At 41.5% G+C, this 12,784-nt stretch overlaps 1 protein-coding gene across 2 annotated transcripts in view; it reads right to left on the bottom strand.

Annotated features, from left to right (window-relative positions):
• The window catches only part of dok6 (docking protein 6), an 89,537-nt gene that overhangs the window by 39,843 nt on the left and 36,910 nt on the right, over nt 1–12,784 (bottom strand). For both annotated transcript variants that reach the window (XM_083777978.1, XM_083777979.1), the window contains exon 2: nt 11,235–11,342. In XM_083777978.1, the coding sequence (XP_083634104.1) occupies nt 11,235–11,342 (108 nt within the window). The remainder of the gene's footprint in view (nt 1–11,234; nt 11,343–12,784) is intronic.

Here is a 12,784-nt window from a genome sequence, read left to right as displayed (position 1 = left end):
CATGAATAAGGCTAATAGTGCTGGGTTCGAATCCGACCCAAGCAAGGTATAAATAGTTCTGCAGTTTTTATTAGTTTTATTTTCTTTTTGTTTTGACTTTTTGTTTTCAATTCCATTTTAGTTTTAAGTCCTTTTTTTAAGTGGGTTTGCTAGTTTCGTTTAGGAAAGGTTTAGTTTTCATTTAATTTCAGTTTCTTTTGTAATCAGGCATGCAAACAGGCCCAAGGTGAAAAAGGTGACAGTGTGCGGGGCCCGATTATCTTTTGAGCGTTTATCGGTACTAAACCCACTTTGGGGGGGGGGGGACAGTATATACTACACTTAAGAGTCATCAGCACAAATCTATTACTCTCAGTATGTAGAAAGATGTTCAAATTAATTACTTCCTGCACTGTACTAGCCCTAGTACAGGGCCTGTGTGTCTGTGTGTTAGGCTGTGCAACAGTGACACTTGGTGGTGAACAAATGCTATAACGCTATATTCGTGCTCTGACACAGCCAGGGACATACAGCGCTAAATATATACCATTTATCTAAACTCTCCATTCATTTTGTTCGCAGGAATTCTCACAATCACTGAGGGCGGTTATCCTATAGGTGAAGAGAGTCCACCCGCTTCAAGAAGTTCAATAGACCATTAGGTTATGATGGCTATCGGTCTAGCTAGCAGGAGGGAGGGGCCCTCAGATTTTAAGGTATCTTCCTACCTGAGTAGAGGAAAAAAATAGCGAAACACATCAATGATTTTTCTTATCTTCAGGCTCCCATTCATGGATTCAATGGATTGTTGTGGAACTTTATTTTAAGGCAAAGGTGGTGAAATCAATAGATAAGGAGAATCACCCCATACACTGATAATAAGCAGAAAGAGAGAGATCTTGCTGGAAGGTGGAAGGGCCACATAACATAAATGCTGCAACTTGCAGGCCTTAGCACGCTCGGTGGTGTCTCTCGTGGCACAAGTTCGGTAGAGACGGCGCCCCTCCGTCACAGTCTATGGGGAGGATTTCAGTGTAATATGTATGGATTTTTTTGGACGTTTCGGAAGTGCAATCGGTGCTATTTCATCGTGTTTGGGTGAGACTGGGTATAAAATGTACGTTGATAATTCGTTTCTCTTGTGTACAATATAATGAGCAGAAATCATATAAATTCCATGTGGCAAAATTTTACTTTTTTAATATTGACGAGGAATTTCCATCAGCTAGACTCATTTGAAGATCATTCGAATACATTTAAATTAGTCTATACAGACCGAGCTTTGAAGCTCGGAACCATGCTGTGAGTAACAGAGTCCTTTTCACCTGTCCCCCCCCCCCCCCCCCCCCCTTCCCCTCTCACCTCACTCCTTCTCATCCTGTCCCCCCCCCCCCCCCCCTTCCCCTCTCACCTCCCACCCCCCATCTTCCTGTATCTGCAAGCAAATGGTCAATTCATCGATTCTGTGTTCTGCCTCTGGGTCCACCTTGTGGGTGGGACTAAACTGCTATATAAACTGTAACTCTGTGCTTGTATGGTTATGCTTGCCTGGGAGACCTGCCTGCGTGCTGCAGCATCCGTGTACTGCTGTGCACGTTAAATAAAGATCAACAAAGGGAACTTGCTTTCCTCCTGATTCCTCTTGACAGACCTTCAAGCCTGGTGATTCCTCACGCGTTTAGAGTGTGTAAAACTGCCATTTCAATATCAAATCAAACTGTTTTGCAGTAAAATTCCTTGTCGGTTAGCATTTTATAACACTGCTTAAAAGAAAAGTATACTATCCATCATTGAGTGTTTTTGAGAGATGGATTCCACAACGACATCTATAAATTTGATAGAGATATAAGGAAAATACAGAACCATATTCAACCCCACTCAAAAACTGGTCTTTGATTTTTTCTCCCTCAACACCAGATGGGCATGAACACCAATGAGAGCTTTCTAGAAATGTAGAGATGGGGGCAAAAATCTTATGTGCTCAGGAAATAACTGATGCGTACCACTACAATGTGTTTAGTTTTGCGTCACCTTTGTTCCCCACAACCAAGTATTCAAAGCTTTGAACTTAGATGACTTACCCGACAGTCAGTGGTAATTGTGACGGAGGTGTGGACATTTTTACATCTGCCCTATAGTGCTGTAATCATCCTGTCACTCAAGATAAACATAGCGCCTCTGTAGCCTGTGAAGTTTTTTTTTTCTTTTGCAAATGGATGCATCTTCAGCTCAAGAAGGGAAGAATTAATTGACACAACTTAAAAAACGGCTTTGACTGAGTGCATGTATTTATAGGAGACAAGAAATGTTGCCAAGAGATAGATAATTACATTAATACAGTACTAATTATATTGACCGAGGTTGTTTAAGTTATTACATCATTTATTTTGTTCTGGTCCTGTAAATGGTATTGGGAGTTAATATGTGCAGAAAGCACTACTTTACATAAAGTACTGTACTTGCTAAAGGAATTTCTGTACCAAAGCATTACTGTAATCTCAGAGGCGGTAAAGGAAAAATGTACATAAGGATGCTGGAGCTGTGAGATAACATCGATTTTCAATGTAGTTTTCCTTATCGTCCCTGTAGGGTGGAGAACTGGAAACTGGCTGCTTTTCAGGAGTCAAATTCAAAAGTAGCAGATCTACAAAATCAAAACGTCTTACTTCGCGGCGCATTGTGAGTTTGTGGATCTGCCACTTTTGATGCTTTTGTGTGACGCTGTAGTATGATCAAGTAGAGTGCTAATTAAAAAAAACACAAAGGGAATATAGACGGAGATAAAAGGTTTCTGCCTGACAAAGTTATCTATCCACCACTATATGATATCATCTCAATGATTCCTACCAGTAGAGTATGGTTTTGTGATGATACACATTAAATGTGTATCATCACAAAACCATACTCTACTCAGGTGGGACATTAATATGTGACCATATTTGACTGAGAGCCTGCCATCGCGCAAATTCCATCTTTTCACCAGTGCTATTAAATCAAAATGAGTTAATAGCACAAGCAGACTCTTCACATACATACTAGAAGAATTGTGAAAATATTTATTTCAGAAAACTGGAGGATTTAGAAGATTTCTTTTAAATTTCAAGGTCAGGCCTAAATGGGTTAAACAGGTGTAATGTTAGTGACCACATAAGTGAACCTTTACCTTTCAAGCCTGTTTTCTCAACTCGCTGTTTTCTGCAAGACATTACTCTATAAGCCATATCTTCAAAACTGGTGGGTCAAACTGAAAAACCAATATGTACATACATTTGAAGCTATGATTCCCTGCTTTCATATGACATGAAAAAACGAAAATTCAGAAAAATCCAATGGCAGTCCCTCAGTCCAATTTTGTCACATATGGATATAACAGAGAGAGCATCAACACAGGGATTTTCATGGCTGCGTGTTCTGCGTAAGTGCGTGCGTGCATGCGTGCGTGCGTGTGTGCGTGCGTGCGTGCGTCAATTCAATTTAATTTGTGTGTGTGTGTGTGTGTGTGCGCACGACTCCGCATGAATTCGTTGTATCTGTGAGGCTGTGTGTGTATGCAGGTTCTTTCCAGCCTAAGGGGGTTAGTGTTGAGCAAAGTGAATCATTCCTGATGAGAGCTATTCCCTGTCTCCCCTCCTGTCTATGCTTCTTCTCTCTCTCTCCAGTTTTTTGCTCTCTCTCTCTCTCTCTCTCTCTCCTCCTCGTTTTCAAAAAGCTCATGCTAAACCCTCTATTATTAAAATTCACTTCTCCACAGATTAGTTGTTTACACTTGCATATGCACATATTTATGTACTTAACTTGCTTCATGTTTTTTTAGGCTGCCTTTGGGGAGAGAGAGAGAGAGAGAGAGAGATAATTGGGGAGATATAGATAATGGTGGAGATCCAAACAAAGGCAGGCCAACCAACAACAAAAAAAGGATCCCATTCCCTCTTTGTTGGCTCTGTAAATCAGCCTACCAGTGCAGCCCATTTCCTTCCAAAGCACCGCAGCGTTGAATGAAGCCTTCAGACAGGACCTTTCCTGATCTCTGTGGCGATGCATTACCAGGTGCACTGATGCATGTGTGCAGCCATCGCTCACGTCCAGCCCTGGATGTATCAGGCTTCCACCCGCACAGGGCGCACCGTGTGACAGCATGATGCAGTACGCAGAGCTCCACTTTGTTCACGGTACACATGGCTGATCATGCCAACTAATGCAGCACGCACCGTCCCCAACAAGTAGCTTTCTAATTGCTTATCAGGTTCAATCGTGTCAAGTTTGGGGGTAGGGGTCATGGGCAAGATATATATAGTTTAACGTTGTTTAATGCAATCAGACTTTTCTGTTTGCATGTACTGTATGGGCTGTCAAGGCCAGAAAGTCGTTTTATGACACTCAGTAGGCCTGCGTTCCCGGCTTCCGCATAACCTCCGGGTATGATGATGTCAAGCGTATACAGTATATTGTATTGAAATTGTGATATGGGACTAGCTATCTTCTGGGATTTTGGTTGTATTGTGATGTCTGATCTTTTCCTGGTTTGAATCACACGATTTATACTTTCAGAAATCGTGTGGGGGGGGGGGGTTCTGCCCCATTTACAGTAGGCATTCCTGAAGTTGGTGAAAGAGTAGAACTGGCACATCTACTGTATGGCAGGTGCAGGACCAAACAGTTCCCTCTCATACTGCAGCCAGGACAAGGCCTCCATGTGTTCACCTCTCATACTGCAGCCAGGGCAAGGCCTCAATGTGTTCACCTCTCATACTGCAGCCAGGGCAAGGCCTCAATGTGTTCACCTCTCATACTGCAGCCAGGCCTCCATGTGTTCACCTCTCATACTGCAGCCAGGGCAAGGCCTCAATGTGTTCACCTCTCATACTGCAGCCAGGGCAAGGCCTCCATGTGTTCACCTCTCATACTGCAGCCAGGCCTCCATGTGTTCACCTCTCATACTGCAGCCAGGCCTCCATGTGTTCTCCTCTCATACTGCAGCCAGGGCAAGGCCTCCATGTGTTCACCTCTCATACTGCAGCCAGGCCTCCATGTGTTCACCTCTCATACTGCAGCCAGGGCAAGGCCTCCAAGTGTTCACCTCTCATACTGCAGCCAGGGCAAGGCCTCCATGTGTTCTCCTCTCATACTGCAGCCAGGGCAAGGCCTCCATGTGTTCACCTCTCATACTGCAGCCAGGCCTCCATGTGTTCACCTCTCATACTGCAGCCAGGGCAAGGCCTCCATGTGTTCACCTCTCATACTGCAGCCAGGGCAAGGCCTCCATGTGTTCTCCTCTCATACTGCAGCCAGGCCTCCATGTGTTCACCTCTCATACTACAGCCAGGGCAAGGCCTCCATGTGTTCACCTCTCATACTGCAGCCAGGACAAGGCCTCCATGTGTTCACCTCTCATACTGCAGCCAGGGCAAGGCCTCCATGTGTTCTCCTCTCATACTGCAGCCAGGGCACGGCCTCCATGTGTTCTCCTCTCATACTGCAGCCAGGGCAAGGCCTCCATGTGTTCCACTGCCATCTCCTCTTATTACCATAGGGTGCTGCGTAGCCGTGTAACTCGTTTAAGATCTTCTGCTATTCTCCGTGATAATGAACCGTAATTATGGAATTTGCAATGGCCTTAAGAGGCGGAGAGAAAGATAGTATAGTCGGGATTATCCCCATGAAAGAGCAGGGATGAGACACTTCAAAAGGACCCAGATAAAAGCTGGAAAATGTCGCTTAATGGATTCTTCTTCTGTTTCTGATGCACAGCTCTTTCAGATGAGCACTGAAAGACATTATCTCAGGGGACTGGCATTGACGCAGGTTGAGTGAGTGTTCCAGCATAACTACAGCATAAGAGGCGCTCACTAATAACCTTTTTTACCCGTTTTGAATAATAATTTAAAACAGTAATTCTCAACCTGTGGGCAGGTAAAATATTAAAGTGGTCAGATGGGTGGGAACGCAAATCGTTTCAAGTTGGGCCCTGGTCCAGAAACGATCAGAGATCAGATCAAAGATCACTGATTTAAATAATCTATTAGGCCTTAAAGGGATAGTTCACCATTTTTTTACTTAAGCTGTATGACATACTTGTGTAGCAAGTATGGTGTTATATTTAATCCGGTAGACTTTATATTAGTGTAATTCATAATTATAAAAATATGAATTATAAGTTCAAAAATTAAGACTCAAAATCAATCTGAATTTAAGAAGGGGCACCAGTGAAATGAGCTTAGGAATAAGCACCAGATTGATTTGTATTTAGCCTTTAAGTTAAACCACTAATAAAACAATTATAAAATAATCAATTATTATTTTATCTTAATAAATCTATGGAATCTGAAGGTAAGAGATCTTTTCCATTTCATAGCCTTTCTTACTTTGCATGTGTCAAAAACCAGTAAGCAAATAATAGACTTGTTTAAAAAAATGAATCAATTTATTTTCACACCTAAGCTAATAGACAAACTTAGTAGAACAATAATCAAATGAATTCTTAAACAAGGGTTAATACAGGTTCAAATAGAATTTAAGAAACAAATCAAATGATAATGAAATAACTATATGATAGATAATGTTCTTTGCCATGAACTTAGAAACTTGATATAATGCATCACTTTCCTGAGTGTTGGTTCGTTGAGCTTTGAGAGAGAGACAGACTGGGGTCTTTTGTCTTCTGAGGGAGAGAGGTTGCGTGCAAGCGGCAGGGGTTCGATTGCTGGCTATAACCCCTGAGCTGGTCGATGTAGTGCCTGGGATCGCCTGGTGGACGCTCAGGTCAGAGCGTCGGGAGCTGGTCTGTGTAGCGATGTGGCCAAGACCCATCTCATCCTTCTGGCTCCTTGGTCTCTCCCTATCCTCTATCCTACTAATCCCGGCTTGCTTCTGTCTGCCTCCTCAATATATAGTTCTCTTTGTTGTGCAATACATGGCTCAGTTGTCACTTTCTTTGCAAGATGGAGACATTGAGATGTCTTGTGACATTCCCAGACATCGTCAACATGTTGCTGTCGTGAGCAGAATTTCTTTGAAGTTCATTTTGGGAAAGGGTGTACGCATGCACTTTTTCATGGCTTTAGATCTCACATAACACACAATCTGCATTTACACATGTATGAATCTACTTTTATTGTACAGTGAATGTCATATTTCCAATTGATGGTCGAGGAATTGTGAATGAATGCTTTTGTGACTGAGTGGAACATTCCACCTTTGTGACATCCAAAGTCAGGGTGTGATCTGTGGCGATGACACTTTATCCAGCTGAAATGGAATCAAGTCTTTATGACACTTAATCCATCTGAAATGGAATCAAGTCTTTATGGTACAAGGGTATCCCTTGGAACTGAGTCTCTGAGGTGCTATTTACACGAGGATGGTGTTCATAAGAAACGGCAAAATAAAGTACCGTTTAGCGCTGTCATTTAGACGAGAACGGTGTTCTCAGGAGGTGAAAACGCATCGAAGTGAAACTGCCTCCCAGAGTGGAAATCTTTCAGAACACCGTTTCCTATGGTCTCCATATAAACAGGCAAAACGGTGAATCCGCAAAACTTATGACATCATGGCTCACGTTGGCTCACAGCGCATATGTTTATTACATTGATGCAGAGCCATATCATTATGATATAATGGAGTTCCTGAACAAGCCTCCCTCCTCGCCTACAAAGTGCTGCTCATCAGCGATGTTGAATGTAAAACCATGATGTAAATAAAAAGCCTTGTGATAGACGGCAGCCGCGGCAGCAGCGTTTATGTAGCCTAATGTATTATACAATATATACCATCCCGTGGCGCGCCCAGAGCCGTGTTGCGCAGGCTTGCGTGAAGGTTTCTTCTTCTTGTACGTGGGTGACCTGTCTATTTGGCAGCCCGTTATCGCCACCTAGCGACAGTATAGCAAAATAGCACATCATATCATAACGTGTGCGTTCTCGTGTAAAGGGTAAGAAAAAATTAGAACGCAACAGGACTTTGACGTGTTATATGGAGATGGTCCCCGTCTAAAAGAGGCCTGAGTCTGTAGGGAAACAAGTCAATAGATTCCTATTACTTCCTTGTACATAAGAACATGAAGGCCAGTAATTGGAATTGGACGGTTCCAGTATACATTTGTGCACACAAGTATGCCACTGGTGCAGGAATTGAGACCATTCTTGAGGGTCAAAAGGTCAGCAGACCCCTCTGCAGGCCTATATCTGTCCGTCTCCTTCACTTTCATGCGCTGCATGACGTGTCAGCATGGGACATGTTCATTAGATATCTTCCAATGCTGTATGTGGTATAGCTGGATTGTGCCTTTATACCCCTTGTCTACTACAAATCCCCCATTTCATAATAAAAGATCAAAGGTTACTGATGATGTTTTGATTATGAAACTTAGTTGATAAAAGCACAATCAATGAACTCAGGGAAGCAATAGATCATGTTAGCAAATTCATGGCATAAGAACATATCTCTATGCTACGCCTATAGTATGTTAATGCTACTGATCCATAATTTGATTTCATTAATGAAAATATCCTGAGATTATAAGTAGACATAGACTTATTATTCAAAGGAGTAAAAACCAGGCATGCAGTATATTATAAACAATACTGGGGTTTTATTCTGAGTGTTAGTCTACCCTATAAGGAAATGGGGATTTCCTATTTCCACAGTAGTTGTGTAGAGTGGAGTATAGGGGGACTACACTAAGTTTGAATAAAAGAAAGAAAATAAAGGAAAGAAAAGAAAGAAAAGAAAGGAAGGAATTATGTTGACTGGTTGGGTCAAAGCTGAGAATTCTTCCCAAAACTTCTATAGGGAGGGGACTAATTGGGTGTCCTCTCTTCCTTGGGGCTCCTACCTACACTAAGAAGGATGCACCAGCTAGGGACATGCAACATGCAGGCTGGTGGTTATTTCAGTACTTGAAAAGTTGAAACCTATGGGGCATAGTGTAGGAGGTAATAGTTTAATATTGAGTGTAATATTGGTGGGTCAGTTTCCACCCTGTAGGCTACTAGCTTGTTAACCAGTGAATACCAAACATAAGGTTTCTGGGAAGTTGACTATTTTGGGCGATAGGTAGATATCTTGAGAGCCAATAGCAACTTATGAAAATAAATAGAAATACACCCCCCAATGGCAGATGTCTCGACACGCGGTCTGTAAAACAGAGTTACAGAAAAACTAAGTTAACTCCGTTCAGTTTGCAATTAATTCTAAGTGACAGAGTAACAAGTGGTATTTGGAAGTACTGTGTTACTTTCTTGATTCGTGCTAGTTTAAGGACTCATTTTAACAACATTATGCTTGTAAGTAATGTATGTAAGCAGCATATCTCCTTTGAAGGAGATTCACAAAGGTATATGCAAAGACCCCCATTTCAAAATCAAGAGGTCAGAGGTTACTGATGATATCCTGATTATGAAAATAATTGGAATGCCTGTCATAATATGCCAGCAGCTGTTCTGGTATATCTGAGGACATACACGTATAGGGAGCCCCAAATGCATAATAGTTTGCAGGGTAAAAATGCCATAGGTTATAGTCCAAGTATAGATTAGCATAATAACACAGGTTTTAGTTTTTATTCCATTGGTTACTTTTAATTTATGAACTATCACTAGTAATTTAGCATGAGAGGATAGACTTTATTCACGCATCAGACCTTAGTCGCCAGTCCACAGATCTTTCCGCAGGAGTTGTAAGTATTAATTGATTTCCCGAGTCTCGTGGTGGGAGTTCTGCTCTGGTTTTGGTGAATATTAAGTAGTTCCGGTCATTTTGTGGAGGGCTCTCGGGCCACGCAGTAAAAGTAAATGAATCCACAAAACTAGCGTAATTTCTATTGTTGACCTATTTAAAAAATATGAGCGCAACTTTCGTTCAACTTTGACCCCTCTATCACATGGAACTAGTTTTTGGGCGTAGTGATATGGACACAAAAAACATAGTTCTGTCAACTTCTGTGTAATAGAGGGGTCAATAATGAACTAAAGTAGAAATAGGTCAACAATACAAATTATTTACTTTTAATGCGTGGCCCCCTGTGCCCCCCACAAAATGACCGGAACTACTTAATATTTCACCAAAACTAGAGCATAACTCCCACCACGGGACTCGGGCAATCAATTAATACAGTTGCAACCACTATATTAATGGAAAGTATTTCATACAGCTTAAGTTCAAACTAAAATTCTGAACTATCCCTTTAAAAGAACAAATTCACTTTGTTTACAACCCTGCGTTCTATTTAGTTTGAACAAAAAAAATATATAAACACCTAAATAGAAGGAAAATTAATCATTTTAACCCTGACACGGTAGATTACATTTTTTTTTGTGTTTGAGAAAGCTAAAATGCTGCTAATGGTGAAAGCAGCATTCAATGACTTGATAAAGATCAACATTCCTGCAGTGCAGAGGTTGCAGGGAAAAGCGTGACTAGACTTTGAAGGGTGGACGTCAATGGAATGGGCAAAACAATGTGACCTACGTATACGTCAGACTTTGAGAAATTTGTCAAAATCACAAGGTCTCATTTTTACATCTGAGATTGTAGGACTGTGCAACTCCACAAACATAAAACCCAGATTAATGAGTTTTGATTTTCTCTCACTGGTCAATCCTGTGACTGAGTTGTGTGTGTTCATGGTACAAGTGCAACAGTTAATCTAATTAATAATAATAATAATAAATGACAACAGTTTATAACTGACTACCGGTAAATTGTGGTAGTTAATAATGCATTATAGACCCGACATTTAAGAAAAGTGTTACCATTGAGTCTACAAAAAATAATATTTTTTTCTATGAAAATGATTTAGAAATAGCGCAAAAGGCTGATCTACATGCTCACAACGCGTTGTAAGTTTGTAGATGTGCTATTTTCGCACACTTCGCAATTAGTTTATATATAAAAAATAAAACAAATTATCGAAGAAAAGGTGCTTCCCGATTATTCCATCGACCAAAGTCAAAGTCATACGATTTGTCACACACGTTACCGCAGTGAAATTTGTTCTCCGCATTTGACCCATCTCTTGGAGCGGTGAGCCGCTACTAATCATTTGATTAGTAGATTTGACTCCCCCAATCCAACCCTTCGATGCTGAGTGTCAAGCAGGGAGGCATTGGGTCCCATTTTTACAGTCTTTGGTATGACCCGGGCCGGGGATCGAACCCCAACCTCCTGTCTGGTTGGAAGAACTAATGGATGAACTAATGGATAGAATGGAAGAACTAATGGATAGAATAATGGATGGTTGCAGCCATAGTTCACTGTACCTTGTGGAAGCTCCTGAAATAGGCGGCCTTCTCGTCTGGGTACTTCTCTAACCGCCTGGGACCTTTGCTGGACGCTTTCTTGAACACCAGCCAACACCTTCGGAAGATCTGAACAACACAGAAGGATGGTAGACCCGTTAAAAAGTGTAGAATAACGAATACAAATCTGTATGTAGTCTAACTCTCATGTTGTGGAAAAGTTTTGAGCCGCGAGACTTTTCCGCATACCTTAATGATACTCATGGGTTCCCCAATAAGCGGCCCGTGGGCCAAATATTTATTTTTAGGTCCCACATATAAATGGCATTAAATTTAATTTAATTAAAATTAAATGGGGTCAGTAGCCTATGCATGTCAAACTGGGCATCCTTCAAATTAAAAGATGAGAATCACTGCTAGAGCCCTGCCATATCTTTTCAAATGGGGTCTTGCCCTGAAAATGAATTAATTTTACACTCTTAAGAGTTAAAGATCTATAAGGGTCCATTTGGTTACCAACTCTCTGTCATTTTTAGCTGAAGACCACCTGGAACCCCCTCAAGGACCACTGGTGGTCCCCAACCACTGGTTGAGAACTGTTCTACATCTATTCTAAGCTTAATTAATTAATGAAAAGATTAATCTTTCGCACATGTTACCCTCGTAACTACCAGGTAATTACCTGGTAACTACTATGGCAATAGTAGCTACTACTATTTAGTTATGCAGTAATTACTAGGTAATTACCAAGTATGTATAACTATTTACTGTATAATTACCTGGTAATTACATGGAACTTACCATGGTAAATGACCCACTATTGCCAGGTAATTGCCAAGTATTTTCCTGACAACTACTTAGTAATTATCCTGTATTTATAAGTATTTACTGTGTAATTACCTGGTAATTACATGGAACTTACCATGGTAAATGACCCACTATTGCCAGGTAATTGCCAAGTATTTTCCTGACAACTATACCTAGTGATTATCCTGTATTTATAAGTATTTACTGTGTAATTACTAGGTAACTACCCAGAATTTATAAGTATTTACTCTGCTACCATGCAAGTTACCCAGTAGCTACTAGGAAATGACCAAGTATTTTCCTGACAACTACTAGGTAATTAACCTGTATTTATAGGTTTTTACTATGTAATTACCCAGTATTTATAAGTATTTACTCTGCTACCATGGGTAAGTTACCCATTAGGTACCAGGTAATTGTCTCCACCAGGCCGAAGGCATGTGGGGAGAGTATGTTTTGCACTCCGTCCGTCCGTTTGTGTGTTTGTGTGTCCGTCCGTCCGTGTGTCCGTGACAGGCTAATCTCGGCCACCGTTAACCCGGTCGATGCCAAATTTTGCACACACACTCCCTGGATGCCAACGATGAACCTCTGCCCCAAACTTTCCAGAACGGCCTGTTATAGCGCCACCAAGAGGCCGCTTTGTGCAAAAACTTCACCGTTAACCCGGTCGATGCCAAATTTTGCACACACACTCCCTGGATGCCAACGATGAACCTCTGCCCCAAACTTTCCACAACGGCCTGTTATAGCGCCACCAAGAG

Source organism: Protomyctophum parallelum, assembly GCF_964188405.1.
Source record: "Protomyctophum parallelum genome assembly, chromosome: 12".
Lineage (NCBI taxonomy): Eukaryota > Metazoa > Chordata > Actinopteri > Myctophiformes > Myctophidae > Protomyctophum > Protomyctophum parallelum.
Note: the sequence above shows the minus strand (reverse complement) of the source record. Positions and strands in the feature narration are given on the sequence as shown.